The sequence below is a fragment of the Pimephales promelas genome, chromosome 1 (assembly GCF_988280905.1).
Source record: "Pimephales promelas chromosome 1, fPimPro1.hap1.1, whole genome shotgun sequence".
Taxonomy (NCBI): domain Eukaryota; kingdom Metazoa; phylum Chordata; class Actinopteri; order Cypriniformes; family Leuciscidae; genus Pimephales; species Pimephales promelas.
This window is the reverse complement of record NC_142769.1, coordinates 35,041,757-35,068,831: the sequence shown is the minus strand read 5'-3', so window position 1 is coordinate 35,068,831 and position 27,075 is coordinate 35,041,757. Positions and strand designations below refer to the sequence as shown.

Sequence of the window (27,075 nt, the reverse complement as noted above, 5' to 3'; positions counted from 1 at the left end):
TGGGCGGATGGCTCTGGGAAAATGGACCCGAGGTGTAGCTGCTACTGTGGCTCTAAGAAACCACTGAGACACTTTCAACAGGAGAGATGATGACTCATGCATTGACTTTTGAGTGAGAACACAGGATAGTGTCTCTAGTGTGAGCGTGAGCATGTTTGTAGGGAAGAAAAAAGAGGGAGAATGTGCAAATGTGTTTCCTCTTTGAAAAGTAGTGACAAACTTTATGGACATTGGCCTCATACTTAGAGCAAAATCAATGTTTGTTTGAACATTTAGTAGCTTTTTTCAAGCCGAAAGTAGTTTTCATCACAAATAAGATATTTGACTTTTCTCTTTCTGGTCTGTTTTTGTATTCCAACAGGTTGTCCTGGACTTGACCTTTGGGGCCGGAGGTCACTTGAAGGCCATCCTGCAGTCGGTTCCTGATGTAATGGGGGTGGCGGTAGATCGTGACCCCACGGCTTACCAAATGGCTCAGCGTTTAGCAGAAGACTACCCGTGAGTTTACTCTTTAATCAAATTTGGACACATTGCAGGGGCTAAACTGCCAGAGGAACTCGACATGTGTCTTCATACCGGCTTGTGACCTGCTCTGTCCCTGTTGCAATCAAGTGGGTGGTGGTCACAGGGCTCTTTGGTTTTTATTGGTGTGTGTGTGTGTGTGTGAGAGAGAGAGAGATCCTCCAGTGCAGATAAAGAATCCCCGCTCTCACCCACACTCAGTCGAAAGGCCCCAGCGTCTCATTTGTCAACGGGGCCTGAGGCTTCAATGACAGGGAGAGACGCTACCGCCCACGCAGGTTCCCCTGTTTCCTGCGTGAGAGAGTGTAGGATGACGAGAGAGAGAGAGAGAGAAATAGAGCTAGTGTTTAATAAAAGAGAACCAGAGGAAAAAGCATGAGGGCTTTGCGGGTGTGTGTGTGCGCGTGTGCATGAGGCAGCACGGAAGTAAGCTCCAAATGAGATGTTCCTTACTCTGCAGCGTGGGTAGAGATACCTCTTTACGTGGATTCTGGGGAAACCTGTCTCAGAGGGACCGCTGCTACAGAAACCAACGTAGGAGAGAGGAATGAGAGAATCAGTACAAGTTATTCTGTCAGCAGCTATATACTTCACCAATGAGGCCTTTGACTCCCACTCATGATGAGAGGCTGGAGAAGCTGAAGAAATCATGCAATTAGCCAATATTATTGGATGGCTGTGTAAGAGGAGCAGGCAGCCCACGCAATCATCTTTCTCTCTCCGCTCCTCGTCTTTCCTCTCCTCTACTCTTCTCCTCCTCTTGTTTCTTCTCCTCCTGTCTCCTTATTTCTTCTAACCTCTTGTCTCAATTTCTATTCTCATTTTCTCTCTTTTCTGATTCTCCTCTAGCTTCCCTTTCTCTTTTCCCTTTTTCTCTTTTCATCTCCTCACGTCTCCCCTCTGAATCCTTTTCACTCTTCTCTCATTCTCATTGAATGTTTGCTTTTCTGAGTTTTTATTAGAGGATAGAAATGACAAGGCGTTAAGACATTGGTAACTGTTCCCTTAAACAGTCTTAATCAGACACAGAATTACAGTCATGCTCCAAGGCAACCACGTCACTGATGATTTCAATACCTTCTGTTGCCTCAGTACCTCCTTGTCACTTTAACACTTACTAAGTAAATAAATGAATAACATCAAGATATGTATTACTTTTGTCAGAATACAGGCCTTCTGTTGTCCTATCATCGTGTTTCAGCACACATGAGAGAGACGCATAACAGAGTGTCACAAAGATGTGAAATGCTTGACATTTGTCTTTAAGACTTGATGAACACATTTACTGTAGGATTGTCAGTTTTCCTTTGGATTCAGGATTTACAAATGTTAACTGTGTCTGGCAATAATTTACAGCATCTGTTAGTGCTTAAACAAGCTATTTGATTTATTATGTTTGCCAGGTTGGCTAATAATGTCTTTCTCTGTGTGACTACCCATTGAAGAAACGGTTTCCCACTTCACTACATACATACTAAAAAAAGAGATAGAGCATTTAATAAAAGAGAGGAGAAATGTCTTTGTTTTTCTCTCGCATTGGAGGACACATAATCGTATTTTTTCATCTCAGATTTCTTGTTGTAAAAATGTCTTGTTAAAATTTCTTCATAAACGTTTTTGAGGCCATGCCCAGGTGGCCTTGTTCACCAAACCAAACTCACATATTGTACATGATAGGTTTTAGACCTTGACTCTCTGTGTGTTTGTATGACTTGACTGACTGTTTTTTTTTTTCCCCTGTACATTTCCATCTTTGCTCCCCTGCTGAATGTAGTCGATCAACATCTTGCCTTGAACCTCTTTGACGTAGATGGTCAGGCAGCTTGGTGCTGTGGAATATGTCAGGCTTGATTTGTTTGACTATGTCAGGTCACAGTGGACTCTTTCTCTCTCTCCCTTTACTACTATCGACTTAGCTTTAAAACATATTGTTGGTTATGCTTTAATCTCCAAAAGATGGTCTCTGTTTTTAGCCAAATGTGCTATTTTTAGTGAACAGTAATCCAGCCAGAGTCTCACCACATATTCTGTCACATCCACATTTTGCACATATCACTAATCTGTCAGTGTTCTCTTCTGCCATATGTTCAAGAAAAGGGCCAATCTGTACATGACATTATGGACTATTATACATATCACAAGGTCACAGGTCAGGTTTCTTTATCCCAGGGGGAAATTGTTGCTATTTGATTATAAGTTAAGTCATTGTTTAGTGGACAGATTGATCTGAAAATAGCAATACTTCAGATCTTGACATTTGATTGTCAAGACATTTGACATTGTTGATATAAAAGTTAGATTTTTATCATGTATCTTGAAAGAAATGTGTATACAAGAATTCTTGGATAAAGAGAGGTGATAAAAGGAAATGGAAGAAAAGGAAGTATTTCTCCCTCCACTTCTTTTAGCAGAGAACACAACAATCAGACAGTCGGAAAAAAAAAAAACAAGAGTAAAAGTAGCAGCATTATGTGACCTTTGATAGAAGTTTAGCTAAATAGCAGTTTTGTTTAAAAAGTAAAAGCTCATTAATAATTCAAAGTTTTTCTATTAGTGTTTTTACAAACAAAAGAAAAATTATACTCAACTTTTTAAAAATGTTTTTAACATAATTTTTATATTTTTATTTTACATAAGTGTTTTATTTATACTACATTGGAATAATTATAATTTATAAAATGATAACCTATTTTACCAAAATAAATTATTTTTTGGGGGGGGATTTAGAAAAGAAAGTGGTATTGTACATCTTTGTTATAAAGCTCACTGGCTTTGTCTTTGGTCCACTCTTCGTCATACTACGTCATGGGGAATTTCAGGCTGTTCTGCATCATTGCCCGTCATTTACAGCTAGTTCTGGGTTGAAATGCTAGGCATGTGTTTATCAGTAGCCTGTGCGTAATTTTAAAGTCCCTTTCATGTTGACTCTCATGTTTGAACAGAAACAGACAGTTTACCTGTCCTACTTAAATAAAAGAGCCTTGAGAGTCTGAGTGTCACTGAACTAGTATATAATTAGATGGTTTCGTCAGATCATTTTTTATTAAATAATTTTATAGTCTGAAGTTAAAGGAACTGAGGCCATCTCGATTGTTATGAAACAGTGTGCCAGTTAACTTACATTTTTTGCTTTACCCTTTTAAGTTTAGATGATGTCAGTATTGTGGGTTGCTAAACTATAAATAGATCGGTTTCTTAGCAATTATGAAGCCATACTTGGAGCACGCTCACTCGCTCACACATATCTACACACCCATGAAGCATGTCTTTTTTTAATAATATACGATCTTACATAAGGCATTGCTACCGCTGATGCTCTGTTTTAACCACATAAAGACGTTAATAATTAAAAAATGTTATGTAAGTGTTTCGCATATTCTCAAATCATTCTGTGGGTTGCAGAGCCACAGAGAAGCTTAGGAAACCCCCACAGTGCTTTAGGAGGCAAAAGAGACGGGAGTAAGAGTGCTGAATAACAGAAGACCGAGAGAAAGAAAGAGGATTACTGTATCTAGGAAGGGTAATGAATGTGCTTTTGTAAGAAAAATGGTACTGTAATTTGATCAAATATACTTAATGTTCATTAAATAATTACATTTATTAAATAAAAGTTTGTCAAACTTTAAAGAGCCCCTATCATAGCATTTGAAATGTTCCTATTTTTGTTTTAGAAGTTCCCAAAAACAGTTTAACATGCATGCAAGGATAAAAAACACTTTATTTGTCTTATAATATGCATTTATTTTTAACTGATTTGCTCACCGACTCCTTTGCGTGCCGCTAATCGGCGGTAATTGGTCAGATGACAGACCCAGTCAGTTATTTTTTGTTAGCATAATGCATAAGCATATTTATAAAGCACTGCAGTACTACAAGACGCTCTATTCTTTATGACAACTCCAATAACAGCGACAAACATTTCACATATTTAAAAAAAATTGACATTGGAGACCTAGAAGCTGCGCTGAGCGTAACTTGCGCACACACATACTTATTGCGCTTTCCCTCCTCGCGCCCGACGCTACAAAACGGTTCAAAACCCATAAAAGCAACAATTATTAATAATACTTACAGGTTTTGATTCGGAGGAGGAAGCTGGTCCCTATACACTGGGTAAGTAAGTTACTGAGCCCTCCTTCAGGAACAACTGGCTTGCGAATCCACATTTGAATTCATTTATGTTTTTGAACAATTCGTCATTAAAATGAGAACACAATCGGACTATACTGTTGTGGTATCGTTGCAAATATGAACTCTAACCACCGATTCTTCACATGCTCGTCCCTGGTAAATGGAAACAAAGTGGCTGAACTATCTTTGCATTGTAGAACACAGCGTCTTCTCGACATGATGCTATGATGAAGTATTTGAATGCGCAGTAACTGGGCGCGGCCAATGACCTCTCTACGTCACGATGTAACAGCTAATGACTCGTTTCAAAAACAATTCATTTCATAGACTCAGAGTCGACTCTCACTTTTGAAAGACAATAACTTTATATATGGTGCACTTTCAGATATTAATCTTTGCAGGATGTTTTCATTCCCTTTATATTGCACACCATATGAACAGTCATTTTCAAAAATCTATGATAGGGGCTCTTTAAGTTGGCTTGTGAAAGTTTGGACCAGAAAGTTTGAAAAAGTTTAAAGTAGTTTGAAGTTCAAATAGTGTAAAGTTTTAAAAAAGAAAGAAAGAAAAATTAGAAAGAAAGATTAGTTTGAAAAAAGAAAGAAAGATTAGTTAGAAAAACAAAAAAATAATTAGAAAGAAATATTACTTTGAAAGAAAGAGATTAGTTAGCAAGAAATAAATAAAGAAATATTAGTTTGAAAAAAGAAAGATTATTTAGAAAGAAATAAATAAATAAAGAAAAGTTAGAAAGAAAGAAAGAAATAAAAAAAAAGTTAGAAAGAAAGAAAGATTAGTTAGAAAGAAAGATTAGTTTGAAGTTAGGAAGAAATATTAGTTTGAAAGAAAGTGATTAGTTAGCAAAAAAGAAATAAATAAAGAAAGATTATTTTGAAAAAGAAAGAAAGATTAGTTAGAAAAAACTAACTAATCCCACAATCATTTTAAACTCACATTGACTGGTGTGTGCATATTGGTATTATTACCATGGCTTCAAACATGAATCATCTAATCAGATTTTACAGCTAGAACAAGGTTCTGCTTTATAATGACTTTACCTCAGTGAAGGGGTTCACAGTGCTGTCAATGCACAAGACTTTAACTCTGCCAACTTTATAACTATATGTTAAAAATGATTCTTTCAAACCTATATAGGGTGGAGTTTCCCCATCTTCAGCACCTGTGGTTTGTCACCCATTAGGTTTGAACCTTATTCTCGTGTAGTACTTGACAAATTTTCCACCAAGACGTGGTTGGCTCTTCCACACCTAATGACACTCTGAGATTGCACCTCCCACTCAGGCTAGGTTGCTAGTCATCATTGTCATATTGTCATGCACAAAGATATATCTCCTTCAGTTCTGCAAAGTTTCTCTCATTTGCACCATCAGCTGTTTATATAAGAAGACCCAAGTATGAAACTTTAGTCTGTTGTTACTCAGGAAACGTCCCTATTGCACTATATTTGAGGAAATAATTTAAAAGGATTTGGAATAATTTGTGGTCTAAAATTGCATTTTTCAAACGTGTTATTTCTGTTTTCATAAAAAGTAGAAAAACTCTAAAAATAAAGGTCACTTTTGAATATTTAGTAAATACTTTTGGCCCTTGGTGAAACTGGTTACTGTCAAGCATCAGGTTGTCATGGTGACTGGAAAGCTGGTGATCTGGGAGATGGTTGATAGGTGGTTGTTCACACGAGCCATGCTGACAAGTGACATAAGTGTGTGTGTGTGTGTGTGTGAGAGAGAGAGAGAGAGAGAGAGAGAGAGAGAGAGAGAATGGGCTCTCCAGTTGTCAACACATCAGATCATTTATCTGTCATTTCATTCAATAACATTTGACATAATTTCTGCTGATGTGTCATTAACAACACCAGCCAATGCAGTCTGTCACAACAATCTGTCCTCAGTTATTAATTCCAATGTCCAATATTTAACCAATATTTTTAGTTAAAAACATGAATATAAAAAAGTATTGTCGATGAAGAAGCTGCATAACAGATATTTACATCAAACACTCATGCTTGAGGAGAAAAAAAAAACATGTTGTAAACTTTAAAGCAAAATAATTTGTGAAAATGGAATAAATGTGAATATATATTGAATCAAGTAAATATGTTTCATCAGGGCAGTGCATGATGAACTTGCAGACTCTGTGTGTGTGTGTGTGTGTGTGTGTGTGCGCAAAGAGAATTCGGTTTAAACGTTCTAAATCAAGATGATCAAAAATGACGCTGCCCAGGATTAACGAATAGATTATCTTGCATGTGGCATTATTATTTTGCCTTTATTTATTGCACTTTGTGTGATTATGTTTGAGTTGTATAGTAATTTTTGTGAGATCTTTTGTTTTGCTCCATTTTGTCGAGATATGTAACTCTTCTTGCTGTTGGATTTAGTTGTGTAGCGTAGGGGAAAGGTTGGCATTTGAAGACGGGGGATATAAAGAAGGGGCAGAGGGACTCAATTTAATCAGCGGTTTTGCTCAGTTATTGATCAGGCAGTGTCAAGCCATGTTGTTGCATTTTCACTCTGCATGTGAAATAAACAACAAAAATGAAGCATTGTTTACCGACTCTACCTTTTATTTATTTTTTTGCTTTTGAAAAATAGATCTTAGACTAATTATAAAGTGTCTAATAAAGTACCATGTACATACCACCGGCAAATAAAGTATAATAGTCCACAAAATATGTTATCTTGGATAATAAATAAGAATCTTTCATCAAACCCAAAACGAACATGCATAAGCCCTCTTAAGATACAACAGTGGAAGTCTTGAGTATATTGTGAAAATTCTGTAATGAAAATCTTGCTTGCAGAAACACTGCTACTGGTCTATGTATTCAGACAATACATTTTGTTGCTCGAAATGAATATCTGAGAAGCATGTTGTGTATCTCACATCGCAATCTTGCTGTGCCGAAGCCTAATTAGCTTGAGCGAGCACTCAGAATGGTTGTACTTTATGCTTAGGATCATATTGCCTGTGGTTTCAGGCTATGTTGTTTGATGTGGTAAATGTGTTTTGGTACCAATATAGATGCCTGAACTTCATCTACATATTAGGATGACCACTTAACAATGAAAATAAACTACTGCAGTGAAGTCTGACTCCTGTGAGGCCCTAAATTGACTGCGTATTGACACGGGAAGCAACAGCAGAGGCAGCGTTCTGTCTGTCACAACCTCTTTCTTTCTCCCTCCGAACTCACGATCCATGGAGGACGGGGTCTTACCGCTCTAGCAGTGTCTATGTGTTTGTGTGGGCGGGCGAGAGAATGCCTCACTATAGATTTTCCAGCAAATTAATGAAGGTACTGAGCAAACGAGGAGGAGGGAAGGAGCGAGAGAGAGAGAGAGAGAGAGATAGAAAGCCCCTTCACAGAGAACTGAGGGAAGCCCTTGCAGCGGGGGCGAGAGCCGAGCAGCTCCCTCACCCTTGATCTTTCAGCTGGCCGTGGGTGTGTGGACACGGGCACCCCAGAGTCCTGTGGGTAAAGCCTTCAGCCGGCCGCGTGAGTGGGTGAAGAAGACCTTTGATGACCTCCGAGGTGGAGGAGGTGATTTTTCTCCCCCATCCTCCGCACTTTTTTTTTGTTCATCTGTAGAGAGTTTAGCACGAGTCAGGGAGGAGAATCCGCGTGTTTAGCATGACTGCAAAGCCAACGCGGTCAAATTAACCGCCTCTGCATGGGACCCCTAGTGTTCTCTACCTCATTTGCTTCTCTGCTGTCTGATTTATAGTTGCCTACCTGGGCTGTTCTCTGCACACAGGCTGTCTAAAGGTCACATGAAAAATGGATGGCTCTTCGGTGCTGGGGAAGGAACTCAGGAGGAGATGCAGGGAGAAAGAGAGTCAGGAGGGACTAAGATGATGCCTGAATGCTTATGTGTAATGTTTCAGCTTCATCTTGATCTTTTTAAAATGCATTGATTTATTTGTTTAGCTATAATGTGTGTGTGCGTGTGTGTGTGTGGTCTGAGATGAGACCGTGCCTGCGTTACTCATAACTATGAAGTCCCTTCAGATAAAGTAAAGAAAGTGAATTAAAGCAATAGTGAAAAAGAAAAAAAACGCCCACGATTCCATCTGAATGACTGAGGATTAAAGAGGCATCGTCAATACTCACGTCAAACCAATACCTCCACTTCAAGTCAAATGAAACGTCACACGCACATGCTCTAACACCCATACTCCCCTGCAAATGCGTGCGTCGATGGTCACAGTAATCGTGTAGCCATTGCACACATGCGTTTTTGTACACGTTCCCTTGTATTTTCATTGGTGTGTGTGTGTGTGTGTGTCTGTTTTTCAATTAAGTTTAAGCTGCGACAGTGCTTTCTCACAACTCTCATCTTCTGGTCTCCAAGGTGATAAATAAATGATATTTTGTTACCTTCCCTGTGGGACACATATTATTTGGTCTATCTCTCTTTCCTACCCCGTTCAGCTTATGAGCTGTAGTAGTCTTTGGACACCCACTAAGAACTTAGTGCCTAGGTAACCAGCCTTACAGGGGCAGAACACCTGCCACATTTTTTTTCAGCTTTGTAATACTTGAAGCTCGTTTCTGTGTGGAAACTAAATATATAAAAGTAGAAATTACCATGTACAAAGAAGATTATAACATTATATTGTGGTCCTATACAACTTTAAATAAGAAAAATGAAAACGAATTCACATTTTACCCATAATGTTTACGCATAAGAAAATATAAAAAAATATATGATGGATTTCACTTCTGATCTGTTTTGTTTCGTGACAATTGTTTTTATGAAATTGACCCATTATAAGATGTTAAGACAAGTAGTGACATATATTAATTAATTATATATCAAGTATGTAATGAAGAGAAAATTATAACATTTAAGAATTTAAACGTACAAAAATATAGGAATCATAGAAAATTTCTTTTTAAAGCAGCACTATGCAGGATTTCCGTTTTTGTCAAACTGTGAGTCGCTGTGGAGTACTTGTACTGTCGTAAATAACACTCACGCAGAGATGTCTCTGCACTCATGGCCTGATCCCCTCTCCCCTGTATACCGGTACCTGTTCAGTAGGATGGAAGCTGTAACGAGTGGAAATAAGGTGTGGCCCCTTTAAGAGCTGCGCCTTGTTGAACTGTCGGCAGTCTGTATTGTATGCGCCTCGAACACCACATGTATACGGCGCCGGGTTATTTCTGTTTGATGCTCATTTTAGCGGATCCTTCTAACAAATTTGCAGCAAATATGTTTTATTGCAAAAAGTGTACCATACACTATATCTGGCTTATTAGTGTTTATGATTTATTATTAGTTTGTTGTTAGTAAAATTTTGTATTATTTATATACTATTACAGTATGAATATTTTGAATTAGCTTTTACTTCTTTTTAGTTTTACTTTTAGCAAATTTGTTCTTTTGTAATTTTTATTAGATTTTGTTTTATTTTTAAATATTTGTATTTTATAGCTTTTGTTTTACAAGTATTTTAGTCATTTAGTTTAGTAATTTTAGTACTTCAACTTTTTTTTAATTTCAGTTAGTTGCCAAGGCAACATTCTAATTTTCAAAAATTGTAATTTCCAATGTATGTTAATCTATAATATTTTTAATCAAATATTTTAATCTAATGTTTGCCCATCAAAATAATGTTATTAAAAACATATTTATTAGTTTTACTAGTTTGAGTTACCATATATACACAGTTACCAGTAACACTAGACACGGACAGAACATTCAACAAAAGCAAATAGAACCCATTAAAATCAGTGATGCTGTCTACAGTGGATGTGGTGTGACCGAAAGCGACACGACAAATTCCCGACTGTAAACCGATGCCCCGCTTTGTTTCTGACATACTTTATATGCTTTTTGTGACATGAAGAACAAATGTATTTTGCAACGGTCGCTTTGTCGCATGCTGTGTTGACAGCCTCAAACTGTTGCGCCATGGTGTAAGACCCATGGTTTATCTCCAATACTGTCACTCAAGCATTTGTGGTACGCCACTGAGTTGGTATTTCAAAGATTGGCCTAATGTGAAGTTATAAAGAGGAATCAGAACAGATACTGTTATTCTAAACACCAGAAGCTGTTTTTCTATTTTGTAACTAATGATAAGAGTCAGATATGGAGAAAGTTCACCAAAGGTTTTGTTGTTTCTGGCTTTCAGCATTATAAGTGAGTGGCTTATGTTTATTTTTAACAATGCCTCTGATCAGCTCCCATGTTAGTCTGACCTTAACAGTTTATGATGCACATATCTGGCCCTGTTTACACGAGAACGCTCACAGGTGAAAACGTAAAAACATTTTATAAGATGTGCCTTTCGTTTACACGGCGGTGGCGTTTTTGCGGCTTAAAAACGCAAAAAAAAAAATGTGAATAAAAAGTGATAACGCAAGGCCACTTTTGTGTTTTCTCTTCAGATTATTTCAGTGTAAACATAGCCTCAGTGTCACAATAAATGCAGGCTTTGCAAACAATGTTACTGAAAGATGCAGCACCACAAATTATGACGCAGCACCACAAATTATGTCAGTTCTGACACAACAAACACAACCCATAAGCACTGTTACTCAGTCATTTCACATGAAGATGCCTGTAAGTCTTGAAGGTACTTAAGCAGAAATCAGAATGTTTAGCATAGAGTGAAAAATTATCATGGAAAACTAAATAATGACTGTTCTTGTGTTGTAAACCTTGAGTAACTTTATAACTGGACCTCAAAAAATAAATAAATGAAAAAAAATATAATATAAATTTGGGATCTTTCTATATAAACTGTTATCAACATTGACAATAATAAGAAATGTTTGTTGAACACCAAATCAACACATATTAGAACGATTTCTGGAGGATCATGTGACAGACACTGAAGACTGCAGTACAGTTTATATATATATATATATATATATATATATATATATATATATGAACTGTACTGCATATATATAAACTGCAAAGCACAATTGTGAATCTTTGTCATCTTCATCTTATTTTCTATTTTTGCTTTTCTCTTTTGTTTAGGGGCCAGGTGAAGCCAGTACTAGGAAGGTTCAGTGAGCTGAATGACCTGCTCCCAAAGTTGGGATTGGGTCCAGGGGGTGTGGATGCTGCTCTTCTGGATGCAGGTTGCTCCTCCATGCAGATGGATTCAGCAGAAAGGGGCTTCTCCCTCAGCAAGGATGGACCGCTAGACATGAGGATGGACAGAGACAGGTTCGACTACTACCGAGGCTCACTTCTTTTCAGTATAAGGACTCATTGTCACTGTTGTTTCAAGAATCATTTATGATATTAGTAATGCCTGATTCACACTCGATATACACTGATGGCCAGAGTTATTGTTATTGGCTTATTGATTACATCTACAGAGTCTCCATGCTTCTCTATTATAGCTATTCAAAACTGATTCTGAACAGGTGTAAGGCATAACCTAATTACAGCTTAATATAATAAAAGATGACTACTGCAGAGCCTGGTGATTCAGAGACTGAGCTTTGTGGAACACATGCAATGTTAGCTTTAAGATTGTGGGTGAATGAACAGAACTAATTTAGGTAGCGAGAAGGACCCCCGAAGATCAGGTATTTCTTTGGACAGTGGTTTTCAATCCTAGGACCTTTACATGAAGCCAGTTTAGGTGGCTAGCCAGATATGTTTTTGTTTAGTTTGGTGAAAATGGCTTCATGAAAGTGGCTCGTTGTTTATCACCATAGTAACTTACACTCAATGGCTAACCTGCTCCTGGGCAGGTTATGACCTGGGTAAAAGATCTCAAACCAAAATTAGATCAGCTGTGAGTAATGTGACACATTTCTGATGCAATAGTCACTCCCCCAGTTTCTCTAAATATACCTAAAAGATTTTAAAGAAAAAAACTTGTCTGGCTTTCAGTAATGACTATTGATTTAATTGTTTTTTTGATTTATATACCCTACTATTTATATACTTATTATACCCTTAATCCATTACACATAAGCAATATTATTTTAACAATTATTAAAGGTAGTTCACCCAAAAATGTAAATTCTGTCATTAATTACTCACCCTCGTCATTCCAAACTCGTAAGACTTTCGTTCATCTTCAGAACACAAATCTTTTTGATGAAATCCGAGAGATTTCTGTCCCTTCATTGACCGCTACGCAACTACCAATTTGACGCTTTTAAAAGTTCATAAAAATATTGATTGTAAACTAATGACCATATGAATTAAGTCCAAATTTTCTGAGGAGACTCGACCACTTTAAATGATGAACAGATTAAATTTAGGCTTTTATTAATCAACTTGGTGTTGGTGCTGAAAAAATATTTGAAAATTGACAAATTGGCAAACTTACAGATCCAGTAGTAAGATGACAAGATTTATCTTGAACTCTGTCATGGAAACTATATATAAACCTTAATCAAACAATTTAATAATCAATTGAAAAAAAGTAATTTATACCTGTATGATATTACGCTGTACCCACATTGGACCAACGGTTGGGAAAATGGATTGATGGTCAGATGTGGCGATTCATCCTGCTCGTGACTGTCACACGGTGCATTATGGGCATTCTCTAGATGCTTAGTGTAGATCGGTTGTACACTCGTTATTGCAATGCATTGTTGAATTGAATGAGTGCGCTCGATAATGTCCACCATGGTTTTGGACTGTCCTTTCAAATAGTGCGATTTCAGACATAGCCCTAGAGTGGTTTTATCATCGACATAATCTATTACACCTCACATGCAAACCCGTTTCTCTCTGATTTTAAGAAGAGCGAGGACCTTCCTCTCTTATTAGGAAGTTTTGTCAAAGTTTTGACTGTGATAATGAGGTGGAAATCCCACCCACTGTAACTGACTGAACTTTTTTTTCTGGGGGCGAGATGAAATGGTTGAAAAAAGAGAGACACCCAAAGGAAAAAGAGAAAGGGCAAGATATAGTGCAGGTCGTTCCAGGTCCTGCCCACGGTATCTGAATGCACTTTATTTACGTGAGAATTAAACTTTACGACAGCATGACGCTGTCAGACAAATCTAGCTGGCCTTCAAGAAAAACATAGCATACCTTTCATTAGTCAGCATGTCTCCCTTTTTGAGTTACTCATTCTGTGCTTTTAGTTATGCTCACATGAATGACAAACTAAATAGGAGAGAAAACATTCAAGGATAATGCGAGATCCAGAACGACGTTGGTTTCAAAAGTAAGGTTATGATAAAAGGTTCATCATGCATCCCTCAGTGTGTTGCATGCCTTTTATGGATAAAGTTGACTCCATGTGACTAATGACTGAAACTGCTTTTGCCCATGCTCACTTTCCAGTGTCAGTGAGAGTACACACAAAAAAATATATTTTGAAGTTATAAAAAATGTTCACATTTAAATTAATTTAGTTACTTGTCAGATCAATTTCCGGGTGAAATTTTGTGTTTGTGTACCCGAGAGCTCAGTTTTTCTTTGTTTCCCAAAGAGTCAAAGAGATGTGCCATTCAGAATCCAAAGTATCAAACCCAAATCTCAGTAAATAATTACATAAGTAAGTACAAACATGAAGACTTGAACATCTGAGTCAAGATGTTTAGGGAATATGTGAATTAACGTGAGTATATGAACCGCAAGTGTGGTGAACGGCTGCCGACTAAAACTGACTTGATGAAATATTACGTTTTATTCGTATTAATAAACTGATATGTATGTCCCCTTTGTTTAGGTGTGCAATTTTGTCTCATTTACCCTGGTTTCTTTGTTCTTCCCCGAGTGTGCACACATATTTTACTAAAGAAAGCAAAAGTGAATGCATAATTCAGATCATGATTTGATATTTTTATATTTGTCGTTAACCGCTTCTCCCTCCTGCTCTCTCATGTACACACATGCACGCTCTCTCTCTTTTTATAGATCTCAAGCCCACATCTCCCAGAGTGGGAAGGGTGGGAGGGGTTTTCACTGGTGTCTTAGAGCTGTCAGGCTTGGCTTCTGTCAGCCAGGAACTTGTGACGTCAAGCTGCTTAATTGGGCTCCTCTTTGTGCGTAGGTACCCCGACATGCCCTGCGCGGCTGACGTGGTCAACGCCTTAGATCAACAGGCGCTTGCGTCCGTATTGGCTGCGTATGGGGAGGAGCGGCACACCAGGAAAATTGCGGCGGCCATCGCACAGGCACGCAGCGTCTACCCCATCAGCCGGACCCTGCAACTGGCCAGCATCGTAGCAGGTACCCCCCCTCATTAATTCCCTACACTAGAGGGAGGCTAGGAGAGAGACCAATATTAATGCAAACTCTCCCTGTGGGACCTATTTGTCCTGGAAAAAGAGAGGGGGAGAAAAGATAGCATTTTCTAATCCGAAATCTCTGACGTTCTCCTTCCCCCCACTAAGCTGCCTGTTTCTCACTGTCTGAGTATCCATCAGCAGCACATGCCTTGTGGTTGACGAGGCTCTTATTAATAAAAACCGGAGCGATTTAGGGAGCGGTAGGGAAAACCTGCAGGTGAGGCTCAATGCGTTTTTTAGCCCCTTTCCTTAATTCGTATTTAGACTCGCACTCTCATCCTCTCCTCCCCCAGACTCCCCCCTCCTTGTACCCTTTGATTTGTTTCTCACACTCGCTCCCTCCCTTTTCGTGCCCTTCACTGCACCCCCACCAACACACTTCTCCAAACGCACGTGTCACACGCACCACATTGCGGCAGCTCTATGCTTTTTGATATTATATTTATCGTGTGCTTTTTTTTTTTTACCGGCGCCGTTTCCATAGCCCGACGCTGGCGACATAGTCACTTCAGAAGATGACGGTAGCACGAGGCAAGCACATGCGTCACGCCGGGAGAACAGGTGTGACTAAGGGCAGTTGTTTGATCTTCTTTGAAGAGTAGAGCGAGTCAACAACAATGTTTATTCCAATCAATCTGGAAGCTTCTGACTCCCGAGGGTCCCTGGGGGTCAGCGATGGGCTGCCGGCATTACTGTTGCCAAGAGAAGCAATTGATAGACCAGGAGGTGGGATGATATGTGTGCATTTGTATACGTGTGTATTTTTCAGTGCTGATGATGGAGGAAAGGGAGGGGTTTAGACACCATAACAATGGGCATCATGGGAGTTCTCCCTCTTATGAGCTCTTTGTTTCCTTACGTGAGCAACCAAAGCACCACAACACCTCAATACCCTTGCTTTTGGAGGCGAGTTCCAGAACCTGTCGCCACCTTGGTTACGGTGTATCGTAATAGTCACCAGTCACTGTCCCTTTGATAAACACGTTTCCTTTGTTTAGCATCATTTATTCATTTGCTTTTTACACTGTAACAAAAGAAACTAAATAAAACAAAGAAAATACAATTTTAGCCTCTCTACTTTTCTTTACTTTAATTGTGTTACTTGTCGTTTCTTGGTAATTATTTGTAAAATTCACTAGCAATTTCTAAGTGAAAATAGTTTCAAAGTAAATCCTAGTCAATTTTTTTTCAGTCTACATTAGTTACTGGTTGGAAGGGTTTATTCCATGTTAAAATGGGGAATCCGCTCTATTTAGTGAAACACATTAGACAAGAGACGAGGTCACGGCAGTGTAATATTCTCATCAGTATGAACCCAGCTGGCGTGACAGAAGATTATCCAGATTCCCTAAGGAAAGTGTCCCTCAATCCCAATGCTCAGATCAGCTTTCTACATATCAGACCACTTTGAATCATAATGAGCGTCAGCACAAAATTGGCTTAGAGCCAGTAACTCGCACCCTCACTGACCCCAGACAACAGCCGCACCAACCCCTTTCACACACCTTGAAGCCATCCATCCATCCAGCTTTACCATAAAACATTCAGACTTATTTGTTGCAGCTCACAGGTTTTGACAGCATGGTTAAACAGTTGTCTAAGCTGCTGGTCATGCTTTAATATCCCTGTAAGAGATACTAATCAGCCCACTATTGATCACTTGTTGAGAAGCAGACTTGTTGGAGCACTGATGAAAATTGATCTTCTGTTTTCTCCCGAGTTTTCGGAGGCCTACATCACAGTTTTGGAATTAAGGCAGCCCTTAATGTTTATATTTGTGTTAACTGGAGTTCGCTCTCCATGATGCTACTTTTGTAAAACAGGATATGTTTTTTTTTCTCGTTGCTTATTCAGTTGTTTGTTTACTGGCTATTTTACACAAAATCTAGTTTTATTTCAACCTAAAGGAATAGTTCACCCTAAATGAAATATGTCATAATTTACTCACACTGATGTGTGTTTGTTTAGACCCCAAAATTAGACCCCTGCACTGACATTCTTTGTATGGACAAAAGAAAAAGAAAAAAGATTGCACAAAATATTTTCATTTGTGTGAACTTTTGAATGACATAAGGATCACACAATTTTCATATTTGGCTGAACAATCCCTTTATTATCTTTTGAGGACTGCTATCCCCTTTGCATTCAGAATGTGGATAATGCTTCCTTGTGCAGCTTAGCATTTATCTATTCAATTAGTATTTACTGGAATCTTTTTATTCAAAGCAGTCAATTGTTATTTTTGATTAACTTCGGATCTCATTCAATTTCAGACATATTTCTAGCATTGAGACTGCAAGATGAAAATACAAGGAACAATATCACGATGCGTCTCGACGTGTCGCAAGAGACTGTAAACAACAAACACAACTGGCTGCACTGTTTGCCACAAATAGCTGCACTGTTTGCCATAAAGTAATGGAAAAATAACTTACTACTTTCTGTCATAGGGACAAATAGACTTCGGTTCAAAAATCTGAGAAGACATTAAAGATCTGGAATTTAAAAAGTAATAAACGTCATGTTTATAGGATTGTGACACTGACCATATGTTCTTCCATTGAAGCACAATTATGAAATTTGTGTTATTTTTTCAACTCAACTTTTCACTTAAATTTTTACACTGATAATATAGTTGGTAATTAGTTGACTTTTGGACCACACTATATATTTTAAATGAATGTGAATTGACTTGATATTCATATTATAATATTCAATATTCATATTATATGGTAAATCTCCTCATTCTGAACGACTTTGCCTCTAGAACCACTGATGTCAATCAAATCATTTGTTAAATATTTGAGAGTAATTGAAAAATCGACTTTTTCCAATCTCCTCGTAGGTCATTTGTCCGATTTTCCCAAAACTTGACATCCATCATCTAGAGACCTTCATGGCAAATATTATCAAAAGAATTTTGATCTATTAAACTGTTTAGCAGACACGTGTGTGTGTGTGTGTGTGTGTGTGTGTGTGTGTGTGTGTGTGTGTGTGTGTGTGTGTCAACTATCAAAGATGAAGACTGTAATACTACCTTCAGCCACGAGGACCGACAGGATAAGAAATCTTTTAAATCTAATTTTTATAGCATTGACTGATAAATAAATGCTTAAAACCATTGTTTATTGCACTGGTAATATTGTTTTAATAAGTTTACAAAGAAATATGTGAAATATATATAGACCGGCATTAAAAGATAATATCACAATATATCCCAATAACATTGAAAACATATTTGTATGTGTTTGTGTGTATACTGTTGGAAACAAACACTTTCAAAATTTGCAAAACTATGCAAAAGAGGCAACCCTTCCGGCGCACTCAGTATCTAAATTCACTCCCTCAAGTGCACTATATTAGTGAACTAATATAGGGAATAATGAATGAGGGTATAGGGGATGATTTCGGATACAGCCTAGGCCAGTCTTTCCCAACCCTGGTCCTGGAAGCCTACAAAGTCTGTGTGTTTCCTTAATCTTCTGCCATCTGCTGGTTATAATCTTTTTTTTTTTCATTCTCTTCACTAATATAGTTCTTTTCACATGTTTTGCTTTTTCATTCATATTTAGACATTATAAAATCACTATTATAATGCATTCACATTTTGTCTGTCTATCACTTAATTTGCATTGAGAACAGTGCAAACAATTGTGCCACATTATAATGTGAAACCTGAAAATGTTGCTATACAGAGGAAATTCGCTGTAAACATTGTCACCCGTCATTTACTTCAAATATCTGTACCTACAACAAAAAGTGTGTGCATTCAAGAATAATTGTTTAAGCCGTTCTTTTCTCCATGTTTTAGCATATTCTTTTTCATGAATATTTGATGGTGTCAGCCCTACATTTCAGATTGACAAACCCTGAGAGCATAGCTGGCATAAAGGTCTTAAAATGCTCAAACCCCATTCATTTCTGCTTGCAGCTATATGCAATAATTGTGATCTTTTTCTTGATAACTTTCCAATAACAGTAATTTTTCTGGACAGTTAACAAAATCAAACCATTGTCTCTAGAGAGTTCCCTATCATCCAATAGCAGTGCTGCCCTTTCAGCCTTAAATAACATTCATGAGGTTCTGTGTCCCAATGCAGTCTGTTTCTTATATAGAGGGGATTTACTTGGTAATAAGGAAGCATTACTCTTTGAAAGTCTTGTGCATAACAGCTACTGCCTGCCTTACCCAGAGCTAGAAACAAGGCACTTGTAATGGCCCTTCCTGAGCTGTCAAAAAAAAAAAAAAAAAAAGCAGCATAAATTGGCACTACAGAAAAAATATAAGACCCTTCATCTCCGTTCTTACTGGAAACATGATGTGATCAGCATAGATTAGGAAATGTTGTGCACATTTTAGTTAACTCTTCTGGGTAAACAAGAAGATGGAAGGCTTTAATTTTAGTTATGTCTCTCTCTTTCACTTATTGCTCTTTTCTTTCCCAGAGGTGAACAAGGATAAATATGTAAGTGTCCGTGAGACACATTTGCTGGAAATGAGTCATCAGTGTGTTGTCATAGCATACGCAGGATTTAGTCTTTTCAACAAACATATTCACCCTTTAACCATATCAGTGTGCCATGATCAATGAGGAATAAACCATTTACTGAGTCACAACTCCATCTCACGCCATTTTCAAACATGGCTCATAGAAATGCAATCGAGTGCTTGGGTGTACAACCTAACATTTAAATGCTAAGCGTGTCTTGGCCAGATCCATGTGTTCACATGATCTATGTTATTTTTCTGTTCCTTTTCTCAAGCGAGCAAGTGGTGGATGAGTGAGTCAAATGTGAGGCACGTTTTAATCAATTCATCTTTAGGAGTTTGCTGACATTTGGACATATACTCGTTTAACAGGATCGGGCCTACACATCATGGTAGTTCACTTGCTCTGAATCTCTGTTCTACTGAAACAAGACATACAAATTTCAGGAGTGAAGCGTTAAAACGTAAATTGCAGGTTAACCACTGTTGTGAACTTTTTTCTTCTAAAGTGTTTGAAAACTCGGAAGTATCTTTTTAAGCAGGGTTCTTTATTGCTGTGGTCTGCTTCGTCCAAAAATCTTAGCCAAGTCTAACTAAGGGAATTTACATTGTAGTTTTTATACATTTCAAGGGGGGAAGGATTACATAGAGGTGGAGACCCTCTGAAACAAAGCAAATATAAATGAGGTATACAGGTTTTGGAACCTGCTCAGCATGAGACATGAAGAAGAAGAACATGAGGGACATGAGAACAGGACAGTGCAGGACTTTTTGTACTGAGACAAGAACTCCAAGACAAATGGTCTCAGTAATAATATAGCAGGTGTTCAACAAACTTGTTCAGCATGAGTCTTCACCTGGTGAGACTCGAGAACTGGAAAGGCATGGCCTTCTCCCACTGAGGCGGGACAGTCAGGAATATCCCGCTGGGAACCCCTACCGTTTGCAGAGATTTCCTGGTCTCATCATTTATAAACTTTCTCAGTATAAAATACTATTGTATCGGAAATCTAAATTAAGCATTTAGATCAATTTGTAATCCTACATTTCCCCCTTTGAGAGTTATAAATAACTCTCACAAAATAAAAAAATTAGACACTTAAAAGTTCTCTTGTAACTTGTGATTGTTACAGGCACATAACTCATGATCTGTGTTTGCTTTTATGTAATTGAATGCTCAACACAGAAAACAAACATGCAATTAGGCTCCTTGAAGTTTTTACAGATAATAGTTATCTTCTTGAGAGGCGTGATTCATTTTTTGAATGAAAAACTTGATACTGTGGGCACACAAAGACAATACACCAGTAATACAAACAACAACATAATTGCTATTTCCTTTATGGTTTTAAAGTTGGAACTGCTTCATGTTTTAGTAACAGTTTCTTGTTGAATCCGGCATTGAATTCGTGGAGATTCTGGAAGCTTTCTTTCATAAAATGTGCAGCACAGATGGCTAAATTACGATCGTCATGTTCAGGAACATAATCAAACATAAATTTTATCCATTGTTGACGAACTACAGCGTCCGTGGGAAGCTCGAACACAGAAGACCTGACAGCTGGGTGAACACAACACACTCGACTAGCCGCAGAAATATGGCCATGCCTTTTTTTGCATATTTCAGAGGGAGGGGTTGATGTAAATGTATGGGTTGGTGACGTCTAAAACCCTGTTGTAGTCCCAATCGAGTTGTTTTTGTAGGGAGTTAACTTCCTGATTTTTAAAAGACAATATCTCTGCTTACATTGAACTTTCAGCACTGTAACTTTGCAGATACTATTCATGCACCAACAGCAACATTACACACTATTTAAAATGAATCAACCACCCCTTTAATTTTTGGAATATGTATCATGCAGATAAGGAACTCCCGCACACTATCATTACTTGCACTTTTTAATCAAGTTTATTCACACACAACGTTTCGGTCACACGACCTTCGTCAGGAGTGTATAATGGAATATGTAGGAATATGTATCATAAAACCATATTGGCCTACTTTAAAAATAATACTTTGTATGGAAAAAGAATTTTCTTTTCAAGATGTTTCCGACTCTAACTTTGAACCAATTCTACACCACGGCCCGTATAACCTTTTTGACCAGGATTTGTTTTCAGGTATGACTAAAAATGGGTTTTTGACTTTCATTTATATATATATATATATATATATATATATATATATAAAAAAATGTGTGTGTATGTATGTTGTCCTTTCAATTTTTTCTTGTCTGACTCACCTGAACGAAAGGCTCATTATTATGCGTGTGAAAGATTAGACAGGATGATTTTCAGATCATTGTGAAGAAAAAACTCTAGGGAACAACATCCTTTAGTCAAAAGTCTTGTGGACGCATATTTCGTATGTGTTTTGTGGCCTTATTTCAGAAACTTTCATTTTTTGTTTTTTCAATAACCACGCATAAACAATATTCTCTCAAAAATACAAACATGTACATACATGTTGCTCAGATATTATGGTAGCCCTGTTTGGGCTAAATATAGTGTAATTTCACCTGTGCCATTAATATGTTTATAAGCAACTGAAAAAAACACAAATGTCACAGCATCTCAAAAAATCTCAAGGACCCCAAAAACACCTTGGTCCCCAGGGGGTTTAAATGAAAAAAATATTCGCAGTGTTGGCAGTGATCTTCAGCTCTTCATCAAGGTTGGCTCTACACAAAATAACTTGCGATTGAGCGATGAATGCGAATGTGCTCTATTGTTAGGGGAGAGATCAGCCTCAGTGTGTCATCAAGTAGGGGCGTGTCCACAAGCTCAGGGGCTCCAGTGCGTCATCGAGCCCTGTTTTAGCCACGCCCAAAAAATTCGTAAAATAGCAATGGTGAAAATCTGTTTAACGGTCTAACTTCGTATTTCAATACTTCACAGTTCACAGTCTTTGTAATATGTTTTAGCAATACATTTATAACATTTACAAAGAATTTTTTTTTTTTTGTAGAATTGCCCTTACAGGGACTTTAATATCAGAATATTGTTGTCCATGTAAACATACTGATTGTTATCTTGGAATATGGCATGATGTGATGTCCTACATGGTTGTTTAAGAAATGAAAAGCTATACAATCCATCAAATAGGGTTAGAAGAACTGTAGCCAAACCAATAACATAATAAATCACTGCAATAATGATCCAATCATATAGACTCTTTTTTTTCCGCAACTATTTTTTGGGGGCCGGGAAGTGTGTATACATTACTGTACATAGAATTTAAATTAAAATGTTTTCCACTTATGACTGGAAAATCAGAACAATGCTCTAAATGTCCCCTTTTAAGCATTTGCCTTTGTTTTTATTTTTTGTTCAATCAGTTAAATTATGTTTGGAATAACACAGCCTTGAATTTCAGAATGATAGTTCTGCCCCTTGTTCATTCCTTAAAGCAACACAAGCTGATTAATAGAGAGGAATTACAAAAGGAAATCCGTAATTCAATTCACACTCAGACAAAGAATAAGCCCTCTATTCAAGCTGAAATGTGCTTGTGCAGAGCCTCATTCAAGAGAGATCTTTTTTTCCCCCTTCCTTCATTACAGAAGGATGTCATGCAGTAATCAGTTTGATCCAAATAAAGACATACTGCCAATTATCAGAACCATGAGCAGCTGGGTGTTACCCTCTAAACCCTGCACTCTCATAAAAGACTGACAACCAATTACATTTCCATTTAAACAAAGTGTCATTTTCACTACATTTGACTTGACTTTCTAATAGCCAGTGTTAAGTATAATATAAATATGAACTATTACGGGAACTATTAAAATGTTTCCATGGTTAAAATGATTTAATGGGGGTGGGGGGATGGGAGGTGGCGTTTGCCTGTTTACAATGTACAGCCCATTAGGCTTGTGTGTAAACATTGTTTTAGGTAAGTTAATTTTAAATGTAGAGGCAATTAGGCAGAGGCTGTTCTCATTGTCACACCCATCAGGATTCATGGCCTATTATGTATAATCGATAGCGATTGCTGCTGGAATATGTGAGGAGAGCACCCATTGAGGTAACAGGAATATACTGATTGGTCTATTTATTCACTTTGGATCTGTTACGCTATTGAGATTGGATTATTTTGTTTTTTTTACATTTCAGGCAATAAACATTGTATTTTATGATTAACGTTCACTGCCTGCTTAACCTGATCTTGATTTTATTTGTTTGTGCATTATTCTTTTCACTTTTTCTAAACAATACAAATAACAAACTATAGCCTTCTTTTTCTTCTATAGCCTTCTATTTTGTATTCCTTTTTATTTTCCTCTTCCTCACTCGCTCCCTTATGACTGGATTTTAAAATAAGGTGTGGGGTGGGGGGTGGAAGCCTGGGAAGAGGCATGTGGTCTTATTGATTGGCCAGTGTCTTGCTCCTCCAAGCCCAGAAGCGCAAGACTTGAGAGATGCAACACCTTTCTTTTTCTTTAGTTGTGACCCTCAACCTCCTCCAATCATTCACCAGCGTGAAGCAATATGGCACAAACATAAATGGGTACATTTTACTTGAAATAATTTTTTAACTTTTTTTTTTTTTTACACAAAATGTTTCATATTGAAGCTCCGAAGGGCAAAGTGAAAAAAACTGCTGTGTGTAACAATCTATTTCTTCTGCATATTTTCAGATTTTTCTATGTATTTTTCCTTTTTTTTAGTTTGCATACAGATGCCCTTTAAAGGGATAGTTCAAGTTCACCCCAAAATTCTTTTAACTCTTTCTTTGTTGCAAACCTGTATCTGTATGACATTTAGTACTGTAGTACATTTTCAAAATATGTTCTACTGAAAAAATAAATCAAATTACAGCAAGTTTTTATTTAGAATACATTATGGCAGAAATTTTATATTTTGGTAAACTACTAAAAAAAATATGTAATATAAAAATGTTTATCAGATTCAGAAGCCATGAATGAGGTTGAAAAAAAAAAACATCAATGACTGACTTGCTAATGCTATTTAGCATGAAATGTGAATCACAGTAAGTGCTGTAGATTTGACTATGCTATTTTTAGTCATTCTCATTTTTATGTATGTTAGGTAAGTTCAAAATGTATCAAACATATAATAATACGCCAATGTCAATTGTTGCAATGTGTAACCAGTAGTCTACAATGTTCCCAATGTTTGATTTTGACCACTTTTTAGCTCAAATAATGTTAAACAATATCCATATGATTATCTGGACCATTAAAGAATTATCATATGCTTACTTTATGGTTTATTTTCATTGCTGTATTTACAGTGAATAAATACTATATAGCGAATGCCCATATTTTTCTATGTCCACCACCTTCTAGTAAGACAACTTGTGTACAGCATGAGCCTCTGTGTCCTTTCTATCTGCAACTTAAAGCTCTATATGTTGTCAGTTCAGGGAACAACACCTCCCTTTGCTCAGACTGAGCAAATTCATCTCAGCACATTATACAGCATGGATATCTCCATGATCTTTGGGAGCTTTGTAGAACAGCCTGTTTATTTTCAAAACTACTGTCATCGCACATAGTGATCTGGAAAAAGCCTCTATGTGTCCCCAGCTGTTTACATCTTTCAGTGTTTTTGTCTCTTTGCTTATATGCTCTTAAAGTGTACAGCACAGTTTACAACTTAAAACCCATTGCCTTATTATTAAATCAGTTAAGCATGGATTATTAATCATTTTGTTATGTGAACTTGATAATTCTACATAAGTTAATTTGTTCAATTACGCAGGGAGTTTATTTAATTATTTTGAGGCAACGGGTTTCCTACATTACGACACTAGTAAAGAAAGTTTATATATATATATATAAGTCGTGGCAACTCTCACATATTTTTTTCTTTTGCTATTGGAGCGAAATACAAAAAGGATATTTACTGCCGCAACCGAACTATGAGGAATTCTGCTTCTGAGAACCCCTGTAATGTGAAAAGGGTCCATTGCTAGAAAGTTACGGGCAGTTGAGTTTGATCAAGGTTGGGCCAAAGTGAAGAGTGAAAAACATCTGATCTAACTGATAATTAATACAATTAGTTTTGTCTTGATGAAGGGGTACTTGAGCATTTTTGATGAGGCCACGTGATGTGTAATACAAAAATGTGTTGAAAAACTGCTCTGACAGATAGTTGAACTCAATAGGCAACAAATTGGAAAATATAATGTGAATCAATATCTTTTTGTTGGAGCAATACCTGAGAAAATTAAAACCAAAAGACTAATGCAATTAAGTAAACAATTCCAATTTTGCAAGACACTCTAAATAACTAAATAATTTACACACTAAATAACTAACTTAACTTAACCAACTGCCTCTCTTATTTTAGGAGCATTTCCAGCCAGTGCGCTGTATGCCCGGCGTGACCGCCTGCAGCGGCCTTCGCACGTTGCCACCAAAACCTTCCAGGCCTTACGGATATTTGTAAACAACGAACTCAATGAGTTGCACGCCGGCCTGCATGTGGCGCAAACTCTGCTCCGTCCCAAGGGGCGACTCTGTGTTCTCACCTTCCATTCCTTAGAGGACCGGCTGACCAAACGTTTTCTTCGTGGAGAGGACCTGGCTGCCCCACCACGCCGCAGCATTCGCCAGCGAGCCAAAGCCCAGCATGGATTGGAGAGAGAGGAGCAGGAGGAGGAGGAAGAGAATGAAGAAGGGGAGAGGGGGCGAGAGAGTGCACATTGGGTCAGTCTGAAGAAAGTGATAAAGCCATGTGAGGAAGAGGTGCAGGAGAACCCAAGAGCTCGATCAGCTAAACTCAGAACAGCAGTAAGACGATAGACAGTGGTGAAAATTCTGATTGCTAATTTACATTTTTCTGTGTGTAGTTTCAGTAATAAATATTAGATCTCCTGAAATTGTTCTTGTGACTTATTGTTAAAAATGTTTTTGGCTTGGCCATGAAGACCGCATATCTGGCTGAGGTGCCAAAGTGTACCTACACCAAAGTGTATTTAAAATACATTTATTTTTATACTAAGTATACTGGTAATATCGCTTGAGACTTACTGATGTAAATATTATAATTAAGTTTATTTGGAGTACTTCTTTATTGCACAACGCACATTTCTTAATATTAAGCCTGAAGGCACGGGCCGAAACGCATCTGTGCAGTAAAGAACTTAAGAAAAGAATGTATACTCTCTCCTATTTGTAGTTTTTTTAATATTAAGCCTAAAATGTGTTTTAATATCACTATTAGTAAGGATGGTATGATCTCTGTCTAATATCATTCTTTAAATGCAAGATATTTAAAGTGTACCTGCAATAGTTTAGCACAATCAAATATACTTGAATATTTCTTTAGTTGGACCTCAGCACTATTTCCAGATTTGTAGTACACTTAGTTTGAAATAAATGTATTTTAAATACATGTTGATACATTTATTTTTCACTTTGTCATTTGATTTTGAATATTTTGTGTTTTGTTTTCAGTTTAGTTTTTATTTCTAGTTTATTTTCAGTTTGTGTTTACAGTTTAGTTTTCATTTCCGTTGTTTAGATTTAGTTATTTAGTTTTACTAGTTTAGGGCTGTCAAAGCTAATGTGCTAACTGGCATCATTAAAAATTATTTAAAGGGATATTTCACCTTAAAATGAAAATTGTGGCATCATTTTCTCACAGAAGTTGTTCCAAACCTGTATGAGTTTATTTCTTCTGTTGAACACAAAAGAAGATATTT

General features: G+C 37.3%; 1 protein-coding gene across 1 annotated transcript in view; it reads left to right on the top strand.

Annotated features, from left to right (window-relative positions):
* Positions 1 to 26,250, top strand: part of mettl15 (methyltransferase 15, mitochondrial 12S rRNA N4-cytidine) — a 63,367-nt gene extending 37,117 nt beyond the window's left edge. The window contains exons 3-6 of the mRNA XM_039666852.2: positions 362 to 498; positions 11,676 to 11,867; positions 14,674 to 14,852; positions 25,719 to 26,250. Of these exons, the coding sequence (XP_039522786.1) occupies positions 362 to 498; positions 11,676 to 11,867; positions 14,674 to 14,852; positions 25,719 to 26,173 (963 nt within the window). The 3' untranslated portion in view covers positions 26,174 to 26,250. The remainder of the gene's footprint in view (positions 1 to 361; positions 499 to 11,675; positions 11,868 to 14,673; positions 14,853 to 25,718) is intronic.
* Positions 26,251 to 27,075: the final 825 nt, after the last annotated feature.